The following is a 23,329-nucleotide window of genomic DNA, read 5'->3' as shown; positions in this document are numbered from 1 at the left end:
TCTGCCTATTTTGTGCATGGCAAAATATTTTTTGCCGGGAAAGGAGAGTGGTTGAAAAATTTTAAATTCTAAAGATCTAGAATAAAACAGAGCTTCCCTGGTAGTTTGGCTGTTAAAAGAATCTGCCTGCAATGCAGGAGACCCCAGTTTGATTCCAGGGCCTGGAAGATCCCCTGGAAAGGGATAGGCTACCCACTCCAGTATAATCTGCCTACAATTTGGGAGACCTGGGTATGATCCCTGCGTTAGGAAGATCCCGTAGAGGAGGGCAAGGCAGCCCACTCTAGTATTCTTGTCTAGAGAATCCTTGTGGACAGAGGAACCTGGCAGGCTACCATCCATGGGGTTGCAAAAAATTGGGCATGACTGATCACACACAGAATAAAACAAAGAGTCATACTGTACCATCAAAAATCAGATTACCAATCTCAATATATTTGCTTCTAGTATCCTTCTTTCATTAAAACATTTTTTTAAACATAAATACATGCTTACTTTAAACATTCAAATTACAAAATATTAAGGAAAATAAAATCTTTACCCTTAAAAAAAAAACTTTCCCCAAACTAAAGTATGAAAATTTGTTGAAATTGCAGCTGTTTTTCTAGGTGTGTAAATACAGAGAATGTAGATTAATGTGTAGAGAGATAAATGTATAGAAACAAAAACTATTTTTATAAAAGGGAACCATGCCATAGGCATTACTTTGACATAAGGATAGTGGGCTTCCCTGGTGGCTCAGATGGCAAGAAGATACCCTGAGCAGGAAATGGCTACCCACTCCAGTATTCTGTCCTGGAAAATTCCATGGACAGAGAGGCCTGGCAGGCTACAGTCCATGGGGTCACAAAGAATAAGACACAACTGAGCACTCATGTACCATACCCAGTTTTTGTTTAGTTCAATAAAAGTAAAAATAAAACAAAGAAAAAATGAGAATTTTGAATATTCAATAAATGATTTGAAACAACAAAGATACACTTTTTTCCCCTAAAACTTTCCTGAAAAGATAAAAGATACACTGAATAATACTGAGATCAAAATGCTTATGTATTTAAAAAATATATATATGTACTCACATATGTTCTCTAATTTTGAAATTATGAAAGAAGATGATATTATCACTCACACACTTCAGACCATATTCCTTTACCCATCCCTCTTTTTCTATTTATACTGTTATTTTGACATTATCCAAGTTTATGGCATTCATATTCTCTTCTATAACTAAAACCAACATGTTTCTTAAGTAGTTTTATATTTGAATGTACTCAGTGTGCATACTATTTTGCCTTCATTCTTGATACTTGTTTATTGGTTTATTTTTAGTTGGATGAAATTCATTATTAAGTAATTTCATCAAAAGTAGTCATTTATGTTATATTCCCAGGGTGTTTATTTGTTTCCTTTTTGATGGTAAAGTGTGTTGAATGCCATTAAATTGGAAAGATATGTCAGTGGATGATAATAGTCATATCACTCTTTCATTCAGAATACTGTAGCTTTTCCCTCACTGTCTTCTGGCACAGAATGCTAATGCTACTGTTATAAAATCTGAGATTAATATGATTTTCTCTTTCACTCTTTTAAGTAATTTTCTTTTTCAGCATGGTGTTCTTGAAAAGTCTTGAAAAGTTTGAAGATAAGTCACTTAACTAACACATGTAACTAACACACAGGCTTTGGTGTAAAGTGTTCTCTCCAAAATGTCTCTGGGATGTGGTATATTTTTTCAATTTGGAATTTTCTTGATATCTTTCAAAAGATTTGTTTGATTGTCTCTCTCAATGACATCAAGATTCTTTATGTGAGATCATCTTTTATCTATCGTTTTTTATATGTTACCTTCTCTTCAATTGTTTTATCTGTGTTTTTCATTACAGTTATCTCTAATCTTCTCTTTGTCAGTAACTCAACTTTTAGGAGGTATCTGTTTTTTTTTCTTTTCTTTTTTTTGCCCATTTTAGTTGGTTTATTTGTTCTTTAATACTGCTGTTTGGATTGGATCTTTTATGTATAAGTTACATCCTAATTTATCTGATTCTATAGTTTCTTTTTTCATCTTGACATTGAGTTACGTGTTTTTGAATTCATGTTCTTACTCTACAGCATGAAACAATTTTGAGAAATTTCCTAAGGTTCAGTCAGTTCAGTTCAGTCGCTCAGTCATGTTCGACTCTCTGCGACCCCACGAATCTTGAGTTATATTTTCTGCTACATTGGATATATTGTCTATCCTTGGCATGTTGTATGTTTGACTTTTATTGTTGCAATGTATTTTCCTACTTACTATTCCATTTATTTTCATATGTTCATACTTGAAGAACTATGTACTGACAATTTATTTATTCCTTACAGAGAGGGATTTTTTAAAAAACTTTCTTTGCAACATATTAGGGACCTGTTTGTTTTCCTCCTCTGAGTTCCATTTTGGAGGCCAGATACTCACATATCATGAGTACTCATACTTTGTACCCTGAGGGAATATTGTGGGAAGTTCAGCCTTTATTAAACCATGTGGGTGCTTCTCTCTATTTAAGATTATCTTTACGCAGCAAGATTACTTGTGGAAGAGTCATAGGTGCTTTTTATTGGAGAAATGCATCATTTTTCAGTTGGGCTTCAGAGATTTTACAAAGTGAGTATATAGGCATGAAGCTATTGGCTTGTGAGATAGAGTCAGTTTTACTAGTCATGCTTCTCAGCTTCACTCTTTTTTTCCTCCAGGAACCCTGGAGTAAAGGGCTGGAGAAAGGAGCCCTTCAAACTGAAGAGAAAAAAATTAAAATACCCTATGCATGTACATGGGCTTCCCTGGTAGCTCAGTGGTAAAAAATACTCTACCTTCCAATGCAGTAGATATGAATTCAATCTCAGGATGGAGAAGACCCCTGGAGAAGGAAATGGCAACCCACTCCAGTATTCTTGCCTGGTAAATCCCATGGATGGAGGAGCCTGGTGGGCTACAGTTCGTGGGGTCACACAGAGTTGGGCAAGACCTAGCAACTAAATAATAACAAAGCATGCATATATAAACCTACTTATCTCCAGAATTTAAGGTTGTTAAGAGAATTCTCAGAATTTTTTTGCTTCACCAGTAAATCTCTCAACAGTTGGGGAGAAGATTAAGGAGTCGAAAATCCTTTTGCCTCTCTGAGCCTGGACAAGCCCTTCTCATTTCACAAATTATTTTTTCTATCGTTTCTTTGTTTATTTTGATTATTTACAAGTCAGTGGCATTGGGATTTGTCCCTTTTCTTGTTGATACTTCAAACAAAAAAAAAGAAAATTTTATTTGAGCCTAATTTGAGGCTTATAACCTGGGAAGACCATCTCAGAAAGCTGTGAGAACTGTTCTGCCCCTAGAAGTCAAGGTAGAGTTGTACAAGCTTTTTGAGACTGAAAGCTGCGCAACAAATGCTGCATTATTGACAACGTACATAACCCACATCTAAACATCATTTTGGTGGGTCATGTGGCCCCTTACAAGATCAAGGATGAATGTTACCTTTTAAGCAGCTGTCTTGTTGGTGCTGGGAGAACATTGCTCTTTAGGGTTGAGCAGGTATTTCTGCTGATGGAGGAGGTTTGCTCGATGCTAATGCAGAAACACAGTGCACAAGCAGGAGAGAGAGGAGACCAAAGGGGAGAGAGAGAAAAAAAAAATTCTTAAATTGTTTTGTCTTGCCATAAAATGTGAATTTTTATTTCACAATTTCTCCTGCTGATCATCAGTCTTTCAATAGAAAGCATTATGTGATCAAATATTTGGCCCATTGAAGCTAGGGTGGCTGCTTGCCTTTCCCATTGTGCATCATATCCCTCAATGCTGGGTGCTAATAGCCTGATTCTCTCTGGTGGCTTATACTAGCAGAATGTTCAGCAAGGGTTTATGGCCAATTCTAGACAATGCAATAAGGGACTTAAGCCTGTTTCCTTGCATGTGCATCGTGTATTGCCCATTATTTTATAGGCCACATTAGAGGTGATCTACAGCTTCAAGTTGTTTAGACATCATTATCCTAGTACAAGCAGATGACACACAGTATGAAAGGCAAGAATCTACCACTTTATCATTCCACAAACTTTAACTTAAATTGGTAGTCAGAACAACAATATCATTAGTAAAGATCTAATCCCCAAATCCTCCTGAATCAAACTGTTTTCCTAGTATTTCCCCTACTGTAGAAAGAGGATGGTTCAGAGCAGAAATCTCACTTTAAGGGTCATAAGATGAGTTAACAAGTATTGTGGCTCAGATCTTGCTAATTTCTGTTTGTTATTTACTCATTTTTATAATTCCTTGCTCATTTCATTAAGCACTGGAATAAGAAAAGTCTGTTTTAACTCACTCTTTCCCAATCAACTTTTATAGCAACACAACAATGTAAGACTTAGTATTGCTACTTTGTAGTTCAGAGTTGAGTAACTTATCCAGCATTATATAGCTAGTAACTAACTAGCATTTCCCTGGTGGATCAGACAGTAAAGAATCTACCTGCAATGTGGGAGACCTGGGTTCAGTCCCTGGGTTAGGAAGATTCCCTGGAGAAGGGAATGGCTACCCACTACAGTATTCTGGCCTGGAGAATTCCGTAAACAGAGGAGCCTGGAAGGCTACAGTCCATGGGATTGCAAAGAGTCAGGCATGACTGAGTGACTTTCACAGGACAGGAACTAACTAGGCTGGAATGAAAACCCCCATCTGTCTGCTATTTTAGGTAAATAATGGAATATAATAAAATTACAAATTTAAGATAAAGTTACAGAGTTAATTTATTATACCTGGGTGCAAGTATTTTGGAAGAAAGATACGGATCTAAGTGGATGGTGAAAAAAGTGAGGAGAGAATCAAGATGCCTAAGTCTGATTTCTTTCTATCTCTCAAAGCTGATGATGAATTTGGAGAAGATGATTCAACTTCCTGGGATTTAGTTTTCTTGTGTGCAATAATAATATGGATGATGATGACAATAATGATGGTAATTTTCTTAGTCTGATGACTATTATTCATTTGTACCAGGCACAATGTGATAAACTTTATAAGTAGCATGTCATCAAATCTCAAAACAACCATTTGATATACATATTCTATTTTATCAATGAAGATACTGCAAATTTCGCAAATCCACTAAAGCCCATTTAAGGGCACATGATATAAACCATTAGTTCTATTATCTTTCCAAACCAGGAAGTCTTGCCTGAATGGTCTTTAAAATATCTACCAAATTTGAGATTATCGCGACCTGCAGTAGGTATCAGAGGAAATGAGCATGCTCCTACATGACCCTCAAGTACAACTAGTAGAGTTCTGGACTGGATGTCTTTAAATTAAATCTTAATATGATGATGTTTTTGCTTTATGTGCTCATTTGCACATTTTTAAAAAACACAGAATTTCTCTTAAACCATGAGTACTAAACTCTTCCTCTCCCTTTCCCACATACTTTTCTTTCTTGACAATTCAGTTCAAATGTCCTGAAGTGGAGACAGGTAATGTGAACATCCACATGAACGTGGAAGATGAGGACAATAGCAGCCCATATGTTAGATACTGAGAGGAATGGGATGGGCATGCATGCAGGGCAAGGGGTAATGCTGGAGTGGCCCTGTGGAGTGGCAGAGCTGAAAAGGGCACACACTTAGTGGGCTGGTCTAACAATAAATATCAGAGTCTGGGAAGCCTGGGAAGCGGGCCCCATTGCCAAGAGAAGGTGGTAAAAGTAGATACCTGCAATCTGGTATTAGAGTCAAGCAAAGTAAGAACTGAATCTCCACAACGAAAGGACATTCCAGTGCGAGGTGTTAGATCCTACACAAAGATGTGGAAGTTATCCACTTTGGAATATGACCATGCGCACAGTGTCAGAGGTCAAGTGTAATGAAACAGAGCATCTACACAGGAAAGAGACCCTGCACAGGGTCAGCACCTGAGTGAGGTGAGGAGGCGAGAGACAGCTCAACAAGGGGTCACAGGGCAGGTATGGGAGTAAAACTTACAGCAGGTTTCACAGTCTGTACAGGGTGAGGAGGAGCTCCATAAAGGGGAGAAGTTGGTGACAGTAATGCGCGGTTGTTACATATAGAGAGATTGAACAAATGCGTAAATACATTGAGAATAGTGGAAACCAGGGTTCTCATGGCTGGAATAGGAAGTTAAAAATATAGACAGAAAAAAATAAACCTAGGACAAACTCACTATGAATTACCACAGACCCTGGTGTGAACTCTAAACACATACACACATCCATCTATCTATTTATCTATCTATTGATGGATCTATGTGTATATATGTGTGCGTATGTATCTATGTGTATCTATCGATCGATGTGTATATATGTGTGTGTATATTTATGTCTATCTATCGATCGATCTATGAGTATATATGTATGTGTATATATCTGTGTGTATCTATCGATCGATCTATGAGTATATATGTATGTGTATATATCTATGTATATCTATCGATCAATCTATGTGTATCTATGTGTGTGTATGTATATATGTGTATCTATCTATTGATCAATCTATGTGTATCTATGTGTGTGTATGTATATATGTGTATCTATCTATCGATCTATGAGTATATATGTGTGTGTATATATCTATGTATATCTATCGATCAATCTATGTGTATATATGTGTGTGTATATATCTATGTATATCTATCGATCAATTGATCTATGAGTATATATGTGTGTATATATGGGCTTCCTGGAGGCAGCAGTGGTGGCTCCATGGTAAAGCATCCACCTATCAATGCAAGAAACATAGGTTTGATCCCTGGGCCGGGAAGATCCCCTAGTGAAGGACATGGCAACCCAAGCCCACTCCAGTATTCTTGCCTGGGAAATCCATGGACAGAGGAGCCTGCCAGGCTACAGTCCATGGTGTTGCAAAAGAGTCTGGCATAACTTAGCAACTAAACAACAACTCATGTCTGTAAAATTATACATATGCATACTTACATGCACTCATATACATATAATATATAAAACCTACACACAAACACATACAGTCACACACACATGCACATATTGAAAGGTCCTCAGAGCAAAAACACCTCAATGAGTACACTTAGCATCCAGATCATTGTTTCTAAATACCATTCTCTAATTTAAAAAAATGAAATTTTCTTAGAAAAAAAAAAAACACTTTGATGGCTGGAACAGGAACACTGTAAGATGATTCTGAAACACTTTCTTGTACCAAAAAGTAAGGAACAGAACAAAGAAAAACAGGCATATGTCAAAAAGATGAAGAAACCAGCTTGACTAGGCTCCTGCTGGCCAAAACAGTGAAACTTTGGGCATCAAAGTAGTCATGAATTATAACTTCCTTTATGTAATAATAAATAACTTCCTTTATTTAATAAAAGTCCTTATTTAATAAAATAAGAAGCTATGGATTCACACTGAAAGAGTAGATCATACTGATAGAAATATATAAATAAAAATTAAATTCTCAATAAGGAACAGTGTATTTACATTGTCTCAAAATCTGTAACCACAAAATGCTTACTAATTATAAGGGGAAGGGGAGGTAATTTCATAATGGAGAGGTTTCGCAGGTGGTACCTTAACCTGAGCGCCGAAGAATTGATGCTTTTGAACTGTGGTGTTGGAGAAGACTCTTGAGAGTCCCTTGGACTACAAGGAGATCCAACCAGTCCATTCTGAAGGAGATCAACCCTGGGATTTCTTTGGAAGGAATGAGGCTAAAGCTGAAACTACAGCACTTTGGCCACCTCATGGGAAGAGTTGACTCATTGGAAAAGACTTTGATGCTGGGAGGGATTGAGGGCAGGAGGAGAAGGGGACGACAGAGGATGAGATGGCTGGATGGCATCACTGACTCGATGGACGCGAGTCTGAGTGAACTCCCGGAGTTGGTGATGGACAGGGAGGCCTGGCGTGCTGCGATTCATGGGGTCGCAAAGAGTCAGACACGACTGAGCGACTGAACTGAACTGAACTGAACCTTAACCAGTGATCAAAGTTAACTTCAGCAGAAATGAGACAAACAGAAGTCCTGCACCATCTGATAGGATGCTATCTGAAGCACACAACATACCTGAATCTAATCATAATTAAACAGCAGACACAGGGAAACACCCTTTGCAGGAGGAGAATGGAGGGACAGGAGGGCAAGACAATGTGATCAGTAAACTCTGAATGGTGGGAAGTGTTTTCTTTTGATGGTGATAATTTTTAAAAATAAGAGCCAGTTTTTACACTGCTGTAATTATCTTTAAACAAACAAACAAAAATCTTTTTAGACCCTTTTTATTACCCATATTTTCAGTATACAGCTCCTACGAGGACCCTGATCCTGTTGTCCCTTAGACAAGCCTAAATTGAGTGCAGCTTAACCAAATCAGTGCCTTGTCATTTTCGAAGTTACCAGGTGAGGAAAATCAAGTGAAAACAGAAAGTGTTCAATCAATACCTTCAAGGAGACTAAAAAGAGAAAACAATAAATGAAATCTATGATTCTCTGCTGGATCTTTTTGCTATAAAGGATTGTATCAAGAAAAACAGAGAAAGGGGACTGACAATTAGATGCTAGCATTGAAACAATGTCAATTCCTTGATTTTGATCATGTTATTGTGTCCTTTATAAAAAATGGAAACTGATTCATTTAGGATAATGTGGCATGTTTGCAAAGCTACTCTTAAATGGTATAGGAATAAAATTATTTGTACCATTCTTGAAACTTTCCACGTTTGTATTGTTTCACGATGAAATATTTTTAAAAATATCTATTTACTTGATGTCTAATACTGTTTGCATTCAAAACAGGGTCAAGTATTTTCCACGTGGTGTAATTTTTCTTTTCTTTTTCCAGGTGATGGTGGCTTGAGCCCTCCTATTTTTACCCAAGAACCACAAGATGCTATTTTTCCTTTGGATTTGTCAAAATCTGAAATAATCCTGAATTGTGCTGCTAATGGTTACCCATTACCTCATTATAGGTAAATTTCTACTTCTGAGCACCATGCTGTTTTTTTTTTTTTCCTTTGTTTTGGGGGTAAAGTATACAAACAATTTGTTGTTGTTGTTGTTGCTTAGTGGCTAAGTTATGTCCAACTCTTTGCAAATCCATGGACTCCTCTGTAGTAGTCTACCAGGCTCCTCTGTCCTTGGATTTACCAGGCAAGGATACTGGAGTGGGTTGCCATTTCCTAATCCAGGGGATCTTCCTGACCCAGGGGTTAGACCCATGTCTCTTGCATTGGTAGGTGGATTCTTTACCACTGAGCTGCCAGCAAAGCCCATATACACCATAAAATGACCTAATTTGAAGTGTACAGCTCAGTGAATTTTTACATAGGTATACAGCTGTGTTGGAGACTGGCATGGCAACCCACTCTAGTATTCTTGCCTGGAGAATTCCCATGGACAGAGGAGCCTAGCAGGCTGCAGTCCATGGGGTCACAAAGAGTTGTACAACTGAGTGACTAAGCACAGCACAGCACATTCAGCTGTGTGTCCAACACTCAAATGAAGATAGACATTTTTGGTACCCTAAAGTATCCCCTCATGCCACTTGCCAAGTGATAATTATCCCACCCTCATCCTCCAGCAACCACTCTTGTAACTTACTGGTTAGATTTGCTTAGAGCTGTTATTCTTGAGATTGGGTCTATGTTACAGTGAGAATTGAAAAAGAATGAAAGAAAAAGGAAGGAAGGGAGGGGAGGAAAAAAGAATGAAGGAAGGAGGGAGGGAAGGAATATGGAAGAAAGAAAAAAAATAAGAGAAAGGACAGGAAAAGATTTGTTTTCTCAATTTGAAAGAGATTGTAAAGCACAAGTTCATTTTGTACTCCCTTCCCCACAATATGCGGCTACTGCCTCAGTTGCCTCCTATGCAATGACTATGAACATGTTTCTCTAAAAGGAATTAATCCAGATTGAAACATTTTTTATCAGACCAATTTCTGTGACTCCACTGACACATCCCATCACCCAAAAAGAACTGGTTTTAGAAAAAATATACTGAAGACAGCTATGGATCATCTAAGGCAGAAAAGCAATTTTTATTCTGGGCAACTAGAAAAATATATATTTGTTCCTCATATATTACCTCTGAAAGAATAAGGAAGAAAGGTCTGCAGTGTTTCTGTTCTTAGAATATTACAGTAGAGGCAGAATCTGATTCACATTGTGGGTGGGCTTCACAAATATATGCATATATGCATTATACTTGTGTAAATCTTAAAGATATGGTGTTGGTAAGAATTGCATGTGCAGTGTGAATATACAAAAAGTAGAATAATATTAAAATGACTATTGTGGCTTTAGGATTTAAAAGCATTTCTTTTAAGTCTTAATTTTTAGTGTGTGCATGTGTGCTGAGTCATTTCAATTGTGTCCAGCTCTTTGTGACCCCATGGACTGTGGAGCCCACCAGGTTCCTCTGTCCATAGGATTCTCCAGGCAAGAATACAGTAGTGGATTGCCATGCCCTCCTCCAGGGGATCTTCCTGATCCAGGGATTGAACCTACAACTCTTACGTTTCCTGCATTGTAAATCATCACACACAAAAAGCAACAAATTCAGTCCATTTTGGTAAAAAACAAAACAAACAACAACAATGAAAAAAAATACTGGCTTTTCCTGATTTTTATGTTCCATTAAAAATACCATATTTATATACATACTTACTTTGATCTTACAGTTATCTAGATTAACTAGCTAAATGACTTAAATACACAAGGTTAAAGACAACTTTCTGTCTTGTGTCTCTTATATTTGTCAAAATAACTTTAGTATTATTTTTTAAAACAAAAGAGCTGCAAACTGTCTTATTATTTAGGCTTTATTAAGGCTTTTCTATCTTTAGAACACCTCAACCAATGAAGTCCAGCTAGCAGATGAAGATTACTTAGTTTATAAATTGGTCCATCTAGTTCATGGTTGTTTCCTTAAGGAAAAAACTGTGTTATTTCATTAAAACCTGGCTAAATATAAAAAAATGTGACTAACATATTTTTGAAATCACCTAATACTTCAAGTTGCAATTTTACTTTTGAGAATTAATTTGATTGTTCCTAAATATTGATAGAATTTATTAGAGAAGAGGAAAAACATTAAGTCCCTATACAATAAGAAACAATTGTTAAGTATAGGTAAGATAGATCATCGATTAGTCATGTACTTCTATAAGATTTTCTATTGACTTATAACACATGGAAAGATATAATACAGTGGTTCTCAAAACAATTTGCTAATAATACCTGTGAAGAAATGCACCGAATGAAGAGATTGCAAATTTCAATGTTGTGAAATGGTTTCTGTTGTAACGCTTGTAAATAAGGAGGCTAAAGACAGGCAATCAATGTCTTATTTCCAGTCTACTGCAGGCAGGAATCCCTCAGAAGAAATGGAGTAGCCATTATGGTCAACAAAAGACTCTGAAATGCAGTACTTGGATGCAATCTCAAAACCAACGGAATGATCTCTGTTCATCTCCAAGGCAAACCATTCAATATCACAGTTATCCAAGTCTATGCCCCAACCAGTAACGCTGAAGAAGCTGACCAGTTTTATGAAGACCTACAAGATCTTTTAGAACTAACACCCAAAAAAGATGTCCTTTTCATTATAGGGGACTGGAATGCAAAAGTAGGAAGTCAAGAAACACCTGGAGTAACAGGCAAAGTTGGCCTTGGAATGCGGAATGAAGCAGGGCAAAGACGAACAGAGTTTTGCCAAGAAAATGCACTGGTCATAGCAAACACCCTCTTCCAACAACACAAGAGAAGACTCTACACATGGACATCACCAGATGGTCAACACCGAAATCAGATTGATTATATTCTATGCAGCCAAAGATGGAGAAGCTCTATACAATCAACAAAAACAAGATCAGGAGCTGACTGTGGCTCAGATCATGAACTCCTTATTGCCAAATTCAGACTTAAATTGAAGAAAGTAGGGAAAACCGCTAGACCATTCAGGTATGACCTAAATCAAATCCCTTATGATTATACAGTGGAAGTGAGAAATAGATTTTAGGGCCTAGATCTGATAGATAGAGTGCCTGATGAACTATGGAATGAGGTTCGTGACATTATACAGGAGACAGGGATCAAGACCATCCCCATGGAAAAGAAATGCAAAAAAGCAAAATGGCTGTCTGGGGAGGACTTAGAAATAGCTGTGCAAAGAAGAGAGGCAAAAAGCAAAGGAGAAAAGGAAAGATATAAGCATCTGAATGCAGAGTTCAAAAGAATAGCAAGAAGAGATAAGAAAGCCTTCTTCAACAATCAATGCAAAGAAATAGAGGAAAAGAACAGAATGGGAAAGACTAGGGATCTCGTCAAGAAAATTAGAGATACCAAGGGAACATTTCATGCAAAGATGGGCTCGATAAAGGACAGAAATGGTCTGGACCTAACAGAAGCAGAAGATATTAAGAAGAGGTGGCAAGAATACATGGAAGAACTGTACAAAAAAGATCTTCATGACCCAGATAATCATGATGATGTGATCACTAATCTAGAGCCAGACATCTTGGAATGTGAAGTCAAGTGGGCCTTAGAAAGCATCACTATGAACAAAGCTAGTGGAGGTGATGGCATTCCAGTTGAGCTGTTTCAAGTCCTGAAAGATGATGCCGTGAAAGTGCTGCACTCAATATGCCAGCAAATTTGGAAAACTCAGCAGTGGCCACAGGACTGGAGGAGGTCAGTTTTCATTCCAATTCCAAAGAAAGGCAATGCCAAAGAATGCTCAAACTACTGCAAAATTGCACTCATCTCACATGCTAGTAAAGTAATGCTCAAAATTCTCCAAGCCGGGCTTCAGCAATACATGAACCGTGAACTGCCTGATGTTCAAGCTGGTTTTCGAAAAGGCAGAGGAATCAGAGATCAAATTGCCAACATCCTCTGGATCATGGAAAAAGCAAGAGAGTTCCAGAAAAACATCTATTTCTGCTTTATTGACTATGCCAAAGCCTTTGACAGTGTGCATCAAAAGAAACTGTGAAAAATTCTGAAAGAGATGGGAATACCAGACCACCTAACCTGCCTCTTGAGAATTCTCTATGCAGATCAGGAAGCAACAGTTAGAACTGGACATGGAACAACAGACTGGTTCCAAATAGGAAAAGGAGTACGACAAGGCTGTATATTGTCACCCTGCTTATTTAACTTATATGCAGAGTACATCATGAGAAACGCTGGACTAGAAGAAACACAAGCTGGAATCAAGATTGCCAGGAGAAAAATCATTACCTCAGATATGCAGATGACACCACCCTTATGGCAGAAAGTGAAGAGGAACTAAAAAAGCCTCTTGATGCAAGTGAAAGAGGAGAGCGAAAAAGTTGGCTTAAAGCTCAACATTCAGAAAACGAAGATCATGGCATCTGTTCCCATCACTTCATGGGAAATAGATGGGGAAAACAGTAGAAACAGTGTCAGACTTTATATTTTTGGGCTCCAAAATCACTGCAGATGGTGACTGTAGCCATGAAATTAAAAGAAGCTTACTCCTTGGAAGAAAAGTTATGACCAACCTAGATAGCATATTAAAAAGCAGAGACATTACTTTGCCAACTAAGGTCTGTCTAGTCAAGGCTATGGTTTTTCCAGTAGTCATGTATGGATGTGAGAGTTGGACTGTGAAGAGGGCTGAGCGCCAAAGAATTGATGCTTTTGAACTGTGGTGTTGGAGAAGACTCTTGAGAGTCACTTGGACTGCAAGGATATCCAACCAGTCCATTCTGAAGGAGATCAGCCCTGGGATTTCTTTTGGAAGGAATGATGCTAAAGCTGAAGCTCCAGTACTTCGGACACCTCATGCGAAGAGTTGACTCATTGGAAAAGACTCTGATGTGGGGAGGGATTGGGGGCAGGAGGAGAAGGGGATGACCCAGGATGAGATGGCTGGACCGCATCACTGACTCGATGGATGTGAGTCTGAGTGAACTCCGGGAGTTGGTGATGGACAGGGAGGCCTGGCGTGCTGCGATTCATGGGGTCGCAAAGAGTCGGACATGACTGAGCGACTGAACTGAACTGAACTGAACTAACCAGGTTTAGCTTATTTCTACTATCATGGTATAAAATATTCAAGATGCTTTTAAAAGACAATGAGGGGAAAAAAGAAGTTTTTAATGCTTAAATGTCAGATTGAGCCCCAGTTTTCTTGATAATAAAGCAAAGGGCAGAGGTATTTCAGGCAATGCACATTAGCAACAAAATGTGAATTTTAGTTTTAATATGACCCTTTTGAACTTAAAATTTATTTTTTAAAAATCCTCATGACTCTATTCATTTTAGATTGTGTGTCTGAGTGTGTGTGTGTGTGTGTGTGTGTGTGCATGTGTGAAATAGATGGACACTCTTTATGATTCAGAGTTTAACATTATTTGAAGTTACTTGAGTATAGTGTGAAGCTGTACCAAAAACCCATTGGCTTAGAACCAAGAGTTATCATTTCTAGTCACAGCTCTATCATTACATATATAACCCTGGAATCATGGCTTTCGCCTATCGTTGTATCCCTCATCCACAAAGTGAGGGTGTGGTTGATTTTAAGGTGTGTTTTATTCCTTTTAGTAAATTCCCTTTAGATAATGAAGTCTCATAAGAGAAAATAATCAATATTGAAAGCAGAACTTTGGAAACAGTTTAGAAGAAACTTGTCTAAAGTCACTTTCAGCTGGAGTCAATACCTTCATGGACAGAATATCAGTGAGGACAAGATACATGTTAGGCAAAGTTTTCCAGCGGAAAGGTTTACTTTCTATTCTTTTAAAGACCATGAAACACATGAAAATTAACATCTAACCATGCAGCTTTGTTAAAGGAAGGAAAATGGGTTACTAAAAAATAGTACTTGGGTAGGATTTGTTATACTTAATAAATCAAGGATATGGTGAAGAGATAGTGATGAGCTTCATTCCAGAGCTCAGAATATATATTTTCTTTGGGAAAATGAAGTGACACACACGTAAATTATTTTTACATAGGATACTCTGTCAGAAAAAGTTCTTTGAATGTCATAGAGAATTTCCACCACGTGTCCTCTGAACCTGGTCACTGGAGAACTTTCCTTTCTGTGATTTAATCTACTCGTCACAAAGACATTCTTAAGTTTGGAGAAGCTCTAGGCCTGTGAATAAAAATCACAAAGGGTGTTACTCTGCCTTACTATTCTTTTTATTCATTTCCTCCCTTTATCTACTTAACAACTTTCTGTGACAAAGCAGAATATTTTTATTGTGCAAATTTTATAATCAATGGATATGACTTTTGGAGAAATGACTTGGCTAAGCATACAGAACAAAGGAATATCAAAGCTAGGCCCAGGACTCTTTCTATGAGGTCAATGGAACTAAATTTAGTGCACATTAGAATCACCCAAAGAGATGTTAAAAATTTCAATTTTGCAGTTCTTCATGTGTCTAGGAATGGGTCCAGAAATAGCACTCCATGTAACTCTAAAGCAAGGCTCAGTTTTTAAAAACACACACACACACACATACATTATCACAGACTAGCAAACAAATATAGCCCCAGCCATTATATTCTTGACACAGGGCTTAACTACTTAATAGCGAAGGATGTTCCCCAGAAAAAGGTCAAGATTTTAGTTCAAATCCATTATGTTTCATGGAATTAATATGATATTAAGGCAGATGCTTAAAATAATCTTCTATAGCATATTTCCTAGTTTGCATCATGAGATAATTCTCTTGGGCATGGAATTCTTTCAGTAACACTTGTATGACAATCACTTGAATTCATTAATACTATTTCTCAATTTATTTAAACATATTAATTAGAACAAAGCCCACACCATGAGTTGAACCCCTGATCTATATGCACAGTTTAATAATCATTGTACCACAGTGATTAGAATGATTATGGGGAGAGTGTGAAAAATTCATTTGCTGCAGCTAAGCCAACAACTTTGAATTTGTGTTGAAAAACAATTACCGGGCTTAATTAGGAGCATGTAATGATGACAGCAGTTATTTCAGTGATTGATTTCAAAATTAAAGAAAGCTGGCAAACTAAGTGCGGTATATCCTTTGCGTTGAAAAAGCAAGGGAACACAAAGGTTCAAAGACCATGCCCTGTAAACAAATTATGAAAGACAGTATTATAGTACTGGCAAGGAGAATATTCAAGGCATCAGATAGGCCTAAAAAAATAATAGTTTTCTCTATTTTCTTCTTCTAATATTGAGAACTAGAAACCGAATAAATTTCTCTAGAAAAAAAATTGGCAGATAGTTCAGACAAATGAAATGTACTATTTTTGATTGTTGTCTTTCAGCTTCCTTTTATTAAAAAGAAGTTGAGGTGCACAAGAATTGGCTAAGTAATTTTAAAGTGACAGAGGTGGTTCAAGTCCTCTGGATGATTTGATATACATCATTTCTCATCTTTAACAGGGTGGAAGATACCCTAAGCCTGTATTTCTCTTCCACTGTTGTAGACATTTGCCAGACTTTTTCCATGGGATGTTTTAGAATTCTAAAAAAGTCAATGACATTTGGAATAATTCTATAAAATGTCATTCCTTTCTTACAATTAGCTACCCGCACAAAACTATTTTTAATATGACCTTAGCATGAAGGGAAAAATCTGCAGAGCTCGCACAAACCCGAAAGAAACAAGATTTACAAACTGTCTTTATTTCACAGGAAGAGGCATTCACTTGTTTTTCTGACTGATTATCTTAACTCAATATTTTACAATATATCTCTTTTCTTAAATGGTTTATATTACTACACAAAGCTAATGCCCTAGAAATGTATATGTTTGAATGTGTAATATTCTGATTTCAAAATGTCTGACTATTTTGATGGAAGTAATGGGTTGCAGGGAGAAGGCAATGGCACCCTACTCCAGTACTCTTGCCTGGAAAATCCCATGGATGGAGGAGCCTGGAAGGCTGTAGTCCATGGGGTCGCTAAGGGTCGGACACAACTGAGCGATTTCACTTTCACTTTTTACTTTCATGCATTGAAGAAGGAAATGGCAACCCACTCCAGTGTTCTTGCCTGCAGAATCCCAGGGATGGGGGAGCCTGGTGGGCTGCCATCTCTGGGGTCGCACAGAGTCAGACACTACTGAAGTGACTTAGCAGCAAGCGGTTGCAAGCTGGAGGAAGTGGGTCTATTAAAGATAACAAATGGGTATTCATTCATCTTAAAATAATAAAACATAATTTCTAAATCATCTAATACTTCTTTGAAAATAAATATAACTGTTAGGATTTTCTGATACTTCGTTAATGTTCTAAAAGATTGTTGACTACTAGGTAAGCTGAGAAATTTTTTGCAGCCTAAAATGAAAACCTCTCAAACTGCATTTGTTTTGTTAAGGTATAATTTTAGTTTGGCATTTCTAAGTACTGTTGAAATATTTTCAGCATGATTAATTTTCCAAGTAAGAAACTATCAGAGACAATCATGTTCTAAAGCAGCCAGGTTATTTTTGTTTTGTTATCAACCTCAAATTGGCATTTAAAGTCTTTGCTGGCTTTCTTTGTGCCATTCTAATATATTCTTCTTGGACTTCATGTCTAAATCATTTTTGACATTCAATTTTGCAGTATCAGTTGTGGGTGTTCAGGTATGGTATATATTATTTGAAAGTTGTTAAAGGAATAAGATGGCCAGGGTTATTGACTGAATGTCTACTTTTTATTTCTTATGTCAAGAGTTCTGTTGCCTTTCTGCACAGGTTTTGGTGAATGTTTGCAATTTGTAAAGAGTAGACCTTTCAAATAATCTAGTTATTAATATTATGGAGCTCAAGAAGACAATTATCTTCAGTGAAACTGGTAGGATGTGTCCACATGTAACCATGTTTTGTTTTAACAGTCTCAGGAATTGCAAATGTATGTTGTTTAAATCAGTAGTGGTCAACTCTGATTTTGGAGGCATAATTTGATTTTTTTTTCCTTTGAAGGTGGAAGCAAAATGGCGCAGATATTGATTTTACTATGAGCTATCACTACAGGTTGGATGGAGGCAGTTTGGCAATCAGCAGCCCTCGCACAGATCAAGATATTGGCACATACCAGTGCCTGGCCACCAATTCTCTGGGAACAATTCTGAGTCAGAAGGCAAAGCTCCAATTCGCATGTGAGTTTGTGAGGAAAATCTATAATCTTTGTGTTTCTGAAAATATATTCTTATTATAACCATAGTAGAAAAAAGCTAACTTTGCCAATCACATGCTCTTTGAGAGCAAATATGAATTTATAGAGGTAAAAAGTTTTAACAGTGTGCATTTTGTGAATTCAGACTCCTGGGAATAGTTTAATCTGTTTCAAAAAAAAGCAGGAAATATCAGTATTATTGTATTTTGTGAATTATATTTAGAAACATCTCTGAAAGTTTAGATATACATATTCAGATAAAGATTTTATATATATATATATATCCTTTTTCCTTCTTCTCTTGCATTGGGCATTAATGTGAAGGGCACATGAATAAAAGAAAGCAAATATATTTTTTTGGGGGAGGAAAGCTTTCTCCCAGGAAGAGTGATCATGCATCTGCAGTTTGATGCAGGTGGAAATAAAGTGGTTGCCAAAGGCAGACTTTATATTAACTGTAACAATGTCCAACTGCGTCACATAAATGTCATCCAAATAATTACCTTGGTGACATTTGGGGACATTAGCAGATGAACAATAGACATACTGCTTCTTATAGTGTTTATATATAGTGTTTCCAGGGACTGAAATGTTTCATATTGGATCCAGGGAAAGCCTTGTTTGAAAGTAATTACATTTGTTGATGTGGATGAAGCAGAAGCCTTACATCTTTCCCTTTATACCCCCTCTGCCATGCGACTCCCACTCACGCCCTCCTCAGAGGATGTACCAGGGACCAAACAGTGAGAAGCTACTCTTTGGGACCCTGATGAATAGGTCTATCCTTCTGTTATTTTGAAAAAGTAACTATTTTGAAATCTACAGAATAAACATACATCCAAAGCCCAACTTGTAGAACTGTTGCAGGAAGGAGGACTCCTTCCAGGGCCCGAAACTGGGCTCTTGTCTAACACTCGGAAATGAATTGTCCGAGGAGACACATGTGTTGCCAAAGCAAGAGATTTTATTGGGAAAGGGCACCAGAGCGGAGAGCAGCAGGGTAAGGGAACCCAGGAGAACAGCTCTGTCATATGGCTTGTAGTCTCAGGTTTTATGGTGATGGGATTAGTTTCCAGGTTGTCTTTAGCCAATCACTCTAACCCAAGAGTCCTTCCTGGTGGTGCATGCCTTGTTCAGCCAAGATGAATGCCAGAGAGAAGGATTGTGGGAGGTGGTCGGACATGTGGGGTCTCAGTTTGACCTTTCCCAAACTCTTCCAGTTGGTGGAGGCTTATTAGTTCCATGTTCCTTACCAGGAACACTTGTCATAAAACAACTCATGCAAATGATTACTGTGGTGTCTGACCAGGTGGGTGGTTTCAATCAGTGTGCTTCCCCTAACAGAACTATTTTAATCATCAGTAGATATATAAAGTTGGAGTACGAAATGGCAACCCACTCCATTATTCTTTCCTAGGAGATCCCATGGACAGAGGAGTCTAGCAGCCTACACTCCGTGGTGTCACAAGAGTCAGACATGACTTAGCAACTAAACTTACCACCACAACCACCTTTATATAAATTAATAATTAGGTCTGTTTCTCATTGCAAGTCTTGTGTTCCAAAGATAGCTAGCTCCACACAAAGCTCCCCAATGTTAAGCATTCTGCAAATGGCCTTGTTTCTGAATATGTATACAGATACACTCAGAAATAAATACAGATGTATATATACGTATGTGTGTATAAATGTGCATGTGATTATAAATATACACGCATGTACATATATGTATGTGGTCCTCTATATACACACATACACACATGTATACACAAGCATTGCTAAGTGTATCTGAATGTATTTATATCTTTAGAAAACAAAGGATAATGCAAAATTTTACAGGGCTAAATGGAATATAAAAAAATGCTGGTGGCTGTTCCCAACCTGAGATGGAACTCAGGTCTCCTGCATTGCAGGTGGATTCTTTACTGTCTGAACCAAATGGGAGCCCCATTTGAAACTTAGGGTAAAGATAATCACAATACTTGATTTCTACATTTCAGCTAAGACCATCACTTGTAAAAACAATAGCGAACAAAATATTAATGAAGACTTATTTTACAGAAGTAAACAATTGCTCCACAGGCTTTGAAAGACTCTGCCAAAATAATGTATTTTTTTTTCACTTGAATAGAAGATGACCCTAGGAGATATACATGGTCAGATTGCATAAAAATAAATTTAATAAATTTGATTTTCTGGGAAAGGCAATCCCATAGAGCATATTTATTTGCTACACCTGGTGTTTCTCCAGAGTTATGGATTCTATCCATTCTTGAAAATAACTGAATACCTATGATGAAAGTTAATGCACTGTGCTTTATATGGCCATATATTGCCTTCTCTTTGTTCCCCCTTTTAAATGAAAAATTTGTATTTTTAATTTCTAAATTATTCTTTTACTTATTTTTCTGCTTTAAAAATGTGTAACTAGAAGTTTTTGTAAGTTAAAACATAACTTCTATTTGCTAAAAAAAAAGAGGAAATATTTAAAATTCAGAAAAAAAAATTATGCTTTCATTTGGATGAATGAGGAAAGTCAGTTCTTCTATCCTTGTGGACTTTCCTGTCTCTTCATAAAGTTTTCTTTTTTGGGAGTTGAAAGTATATGACTGTTGTTCCCTAAAAGCATTTCTATTACTATTCATGGAGAAAGAAGGTCTACATCCATTAGCTGATCTTTCTCCTGCAGACTTAAAGGGTCTTAGGTTTCAAGTCTTAAACTTGAAAAAACAAAACAAACAAACAAGAAAGAATCAGATCATTCTGCCTTTTCTGTCCAGTAACTATAACAGTGTCTTGCCTGAAATGTTTCCTGTTCTTTCCATGGAGAGATTTGGTTGAGTTTATCTCTGCTGACTTGAATCAACTCTAAAAATAACCAACACTTTTTAATCACCTATAAAGTATCTCCTTTTCTTTCCTAGATCTCATAAGTACTCTTGCCAGCTTACTTAAGTCAGTTGTTCATTCCAAGTAGTAAACAATTTATTTTAAAAATGTGAAAAATACCACTTCTAGCTTTGTCACTGCTATTACACAACTCTGAATGATCTGTTTCGAACAAATGTGCATAAAGATCTTAAAAATAAATCAAAAGGTGTTAATAACTTACAGCCCAGGAGGCTCCATTTACAAATTATTTCTTCTAATTTCATTTAAGGCACACAGGATTTAGTTTTGCAAAATAGATTTTCTGAAATTTCACCTAAAGAGATTACACTTGTATACACGTTGAAATCTGCACATAATCTTAGAAATAAGGTTACTTTGAGATAGACAGAGAAAATGAAGATACAGAGAAAGGAGTGGCAGAAAGCAGAAGAGAGAACAAAATAGAAGGGAACTATCCAATAAAAAAATTTGTTTTTCTATGAAAACATCTTAAATATCACTAATCAGTATACAAATACAAATCAAAACCAGAAAATACTACTTCATACTCATTAAGGTGGCTATTACCAAAAAACAAAACAAAACAAAACAAATAAACAACAACAAAAGTATCCACAGAGAATAATAAGTGTTGTCAAAGGTGTGGAAAATTGAAACCCTTCTGCATTACTGGTGGGGATGCAAATTCGTACAGCTACTATGGCATACAGCATGGGAGTTCCTTAAAAAGTTAAACATAGACTTAACACCGTTATTCTACCTCTAGCCATGACTTCAACTTAATCTGAGTTCTCATCACTATCTTCATAAATTTTCAACATTGCCTATTTTCCTAGAAAGGCTTTTGTACCTTTCTTAAAATCATAACAATGGTGGTCACATGCTAAAACTTTCCCTACAAACAGACCTGAGTTCAAATTCTATCTCTGTGAAATATCCAGCAGCAGGAAATTAGGTCACCTTTTGACAATATTAAGCCTATTTATGAAATGTATACAGTGAGAATTACGGCAGAATCCAAAGGACAGTGACAGGAATTAAGTGAGTAATGATGTGAACCCCTGGTCCTTTATAGGCACTCAGGAAATAGTAACTTTAATTCTTCTGATATTTTCATTTCCTCCCCCAAATTGGCCAAACATCCATATATTTCAAACTGCTACAGTTACTCATAGAAAAATCTATTTTACATTTCAAAACTTCCTCCAGACCAGTTGTTTTCAAGGCTTTTAAGTGTTTGACATGTATTACCTTTCTTGAACTGTGGAATAACCATAAGAGGATAATTCTATCATTTCCATTTTACAGATTAGAAGCCTGAGGCTCACTGAGATTGGGACTTTTTAGAAAATATATTGTTAGAGAATCGGTTGTAACTTTAGTACAAAAGTCCAGATTCTACAGCAGAAACCAATACAACATTGTAAAACAGTTATGTTCCATTAAAAAAAAAAATCAGATTCTAAAACTCATGTCTTTTGTATTAAGGCATTCAGTCCAATTCAAACAGTGCTCACACAGATCAAATGGGCTTTTGTTGTTTATTTAATAGGCCTTTGACATAATCACTGTTGAAATAATAAGCCATTTCTAAAGGACAGTAAACTTCACATAGGCCTGGTGGTAGATCCCATTAGTGCTGGGTTCAAATCTCCTTTACTGGACAGTGAGCCCAGCTGTTAATGGCCACAGCTACCCCGTTTCTTCAACACGTGCCCTAGAGCTCCCCATGGGCTCAGGCTGGAGCTAGACAACAGCTGAGACCCCCTTTTGCTTAGCCCCTTCCTATGCCCTATCCAGTTCCCATCCCTCCATTTCTCCTTCAAGTGTTTCCTCGATAAATGAACGCAGTTGAACCTCTGCTTCAGGCGCTGCTTCTAAGGAAACCAGAGTAAGACAGACACTAAACATAAAAGATATTTGATCTTATTGACAGACAAATTTGGTCCAGAATCTCTATTCATATGAATTTCCATAGGTAAGAGCAAAACTATACATCAGAATAAAATTGTGTTAACAACTCTGCTTCCCACCCGTTGGCAGTTGTATGGTGCCACTTTAACCTTCAGAACAAATGAACTATGAACCACCTTTCAGAACCTAACTCATCCATGGGAGAGGCTCTGTAGGTAATGTGTCTAGATAGTTGATGGCTTGTGTTTGCAAATTCTTTCCTGATGTTCAGCAATTCAAAATCTCCCTTGGAGTTTATTTTAGACTCCGGCCTATTAGAGTTGCCTTAACTTGAATCATCCCACCACAAAACCATGCAGGAATACAGCCCAAATATTTAAAAAACA

The 23,329-nt window shown here is 37.1% G+C and overlaps 1 protein-coding gene across 1 annotated transcript in view; it reads left to right on the top strand.

The window, feature by feature from the left end:
- LOC101112602 (contactin-6) overlaps positions 1 to 23,329 on the top strand; it is a 328,617-nt gene that overhangs the window by 135,975 nt on the left and 169,313 nt on the right. The window contains 2 exon segments of the mRNA XM_060402851.1: positions 8,849 to 8,975; positions 17,945 to 18,120. Of these exon segments, the coding sequence (XP_060258834.1) occupies positions 8,849 to 8,975; positions 17,945 to 18,120 (303 nt within the window).

The sequence above is a fragment of the Ovis aries genome, chromosome 19 (assembly GCF_016772045.2).
Source record: "Ovis aries strain OAR_USU_Benz2616 breed Rambouillet chromosome 19, ARS-UI_Ramb_v3.0, whole genome shotgun sequence".
NCBI classification, from domain to species: Eukaryota; Metazoa; Chordata; class Mammalia; order Artiodactyla; family Bovidae; genus Ovis; species Ovis aries.
The sequence above is the reverse complement of the archived record's forward strand: the minus strand, read 5'-3'. Positions and strand labels throughout refer to the sequence as shown.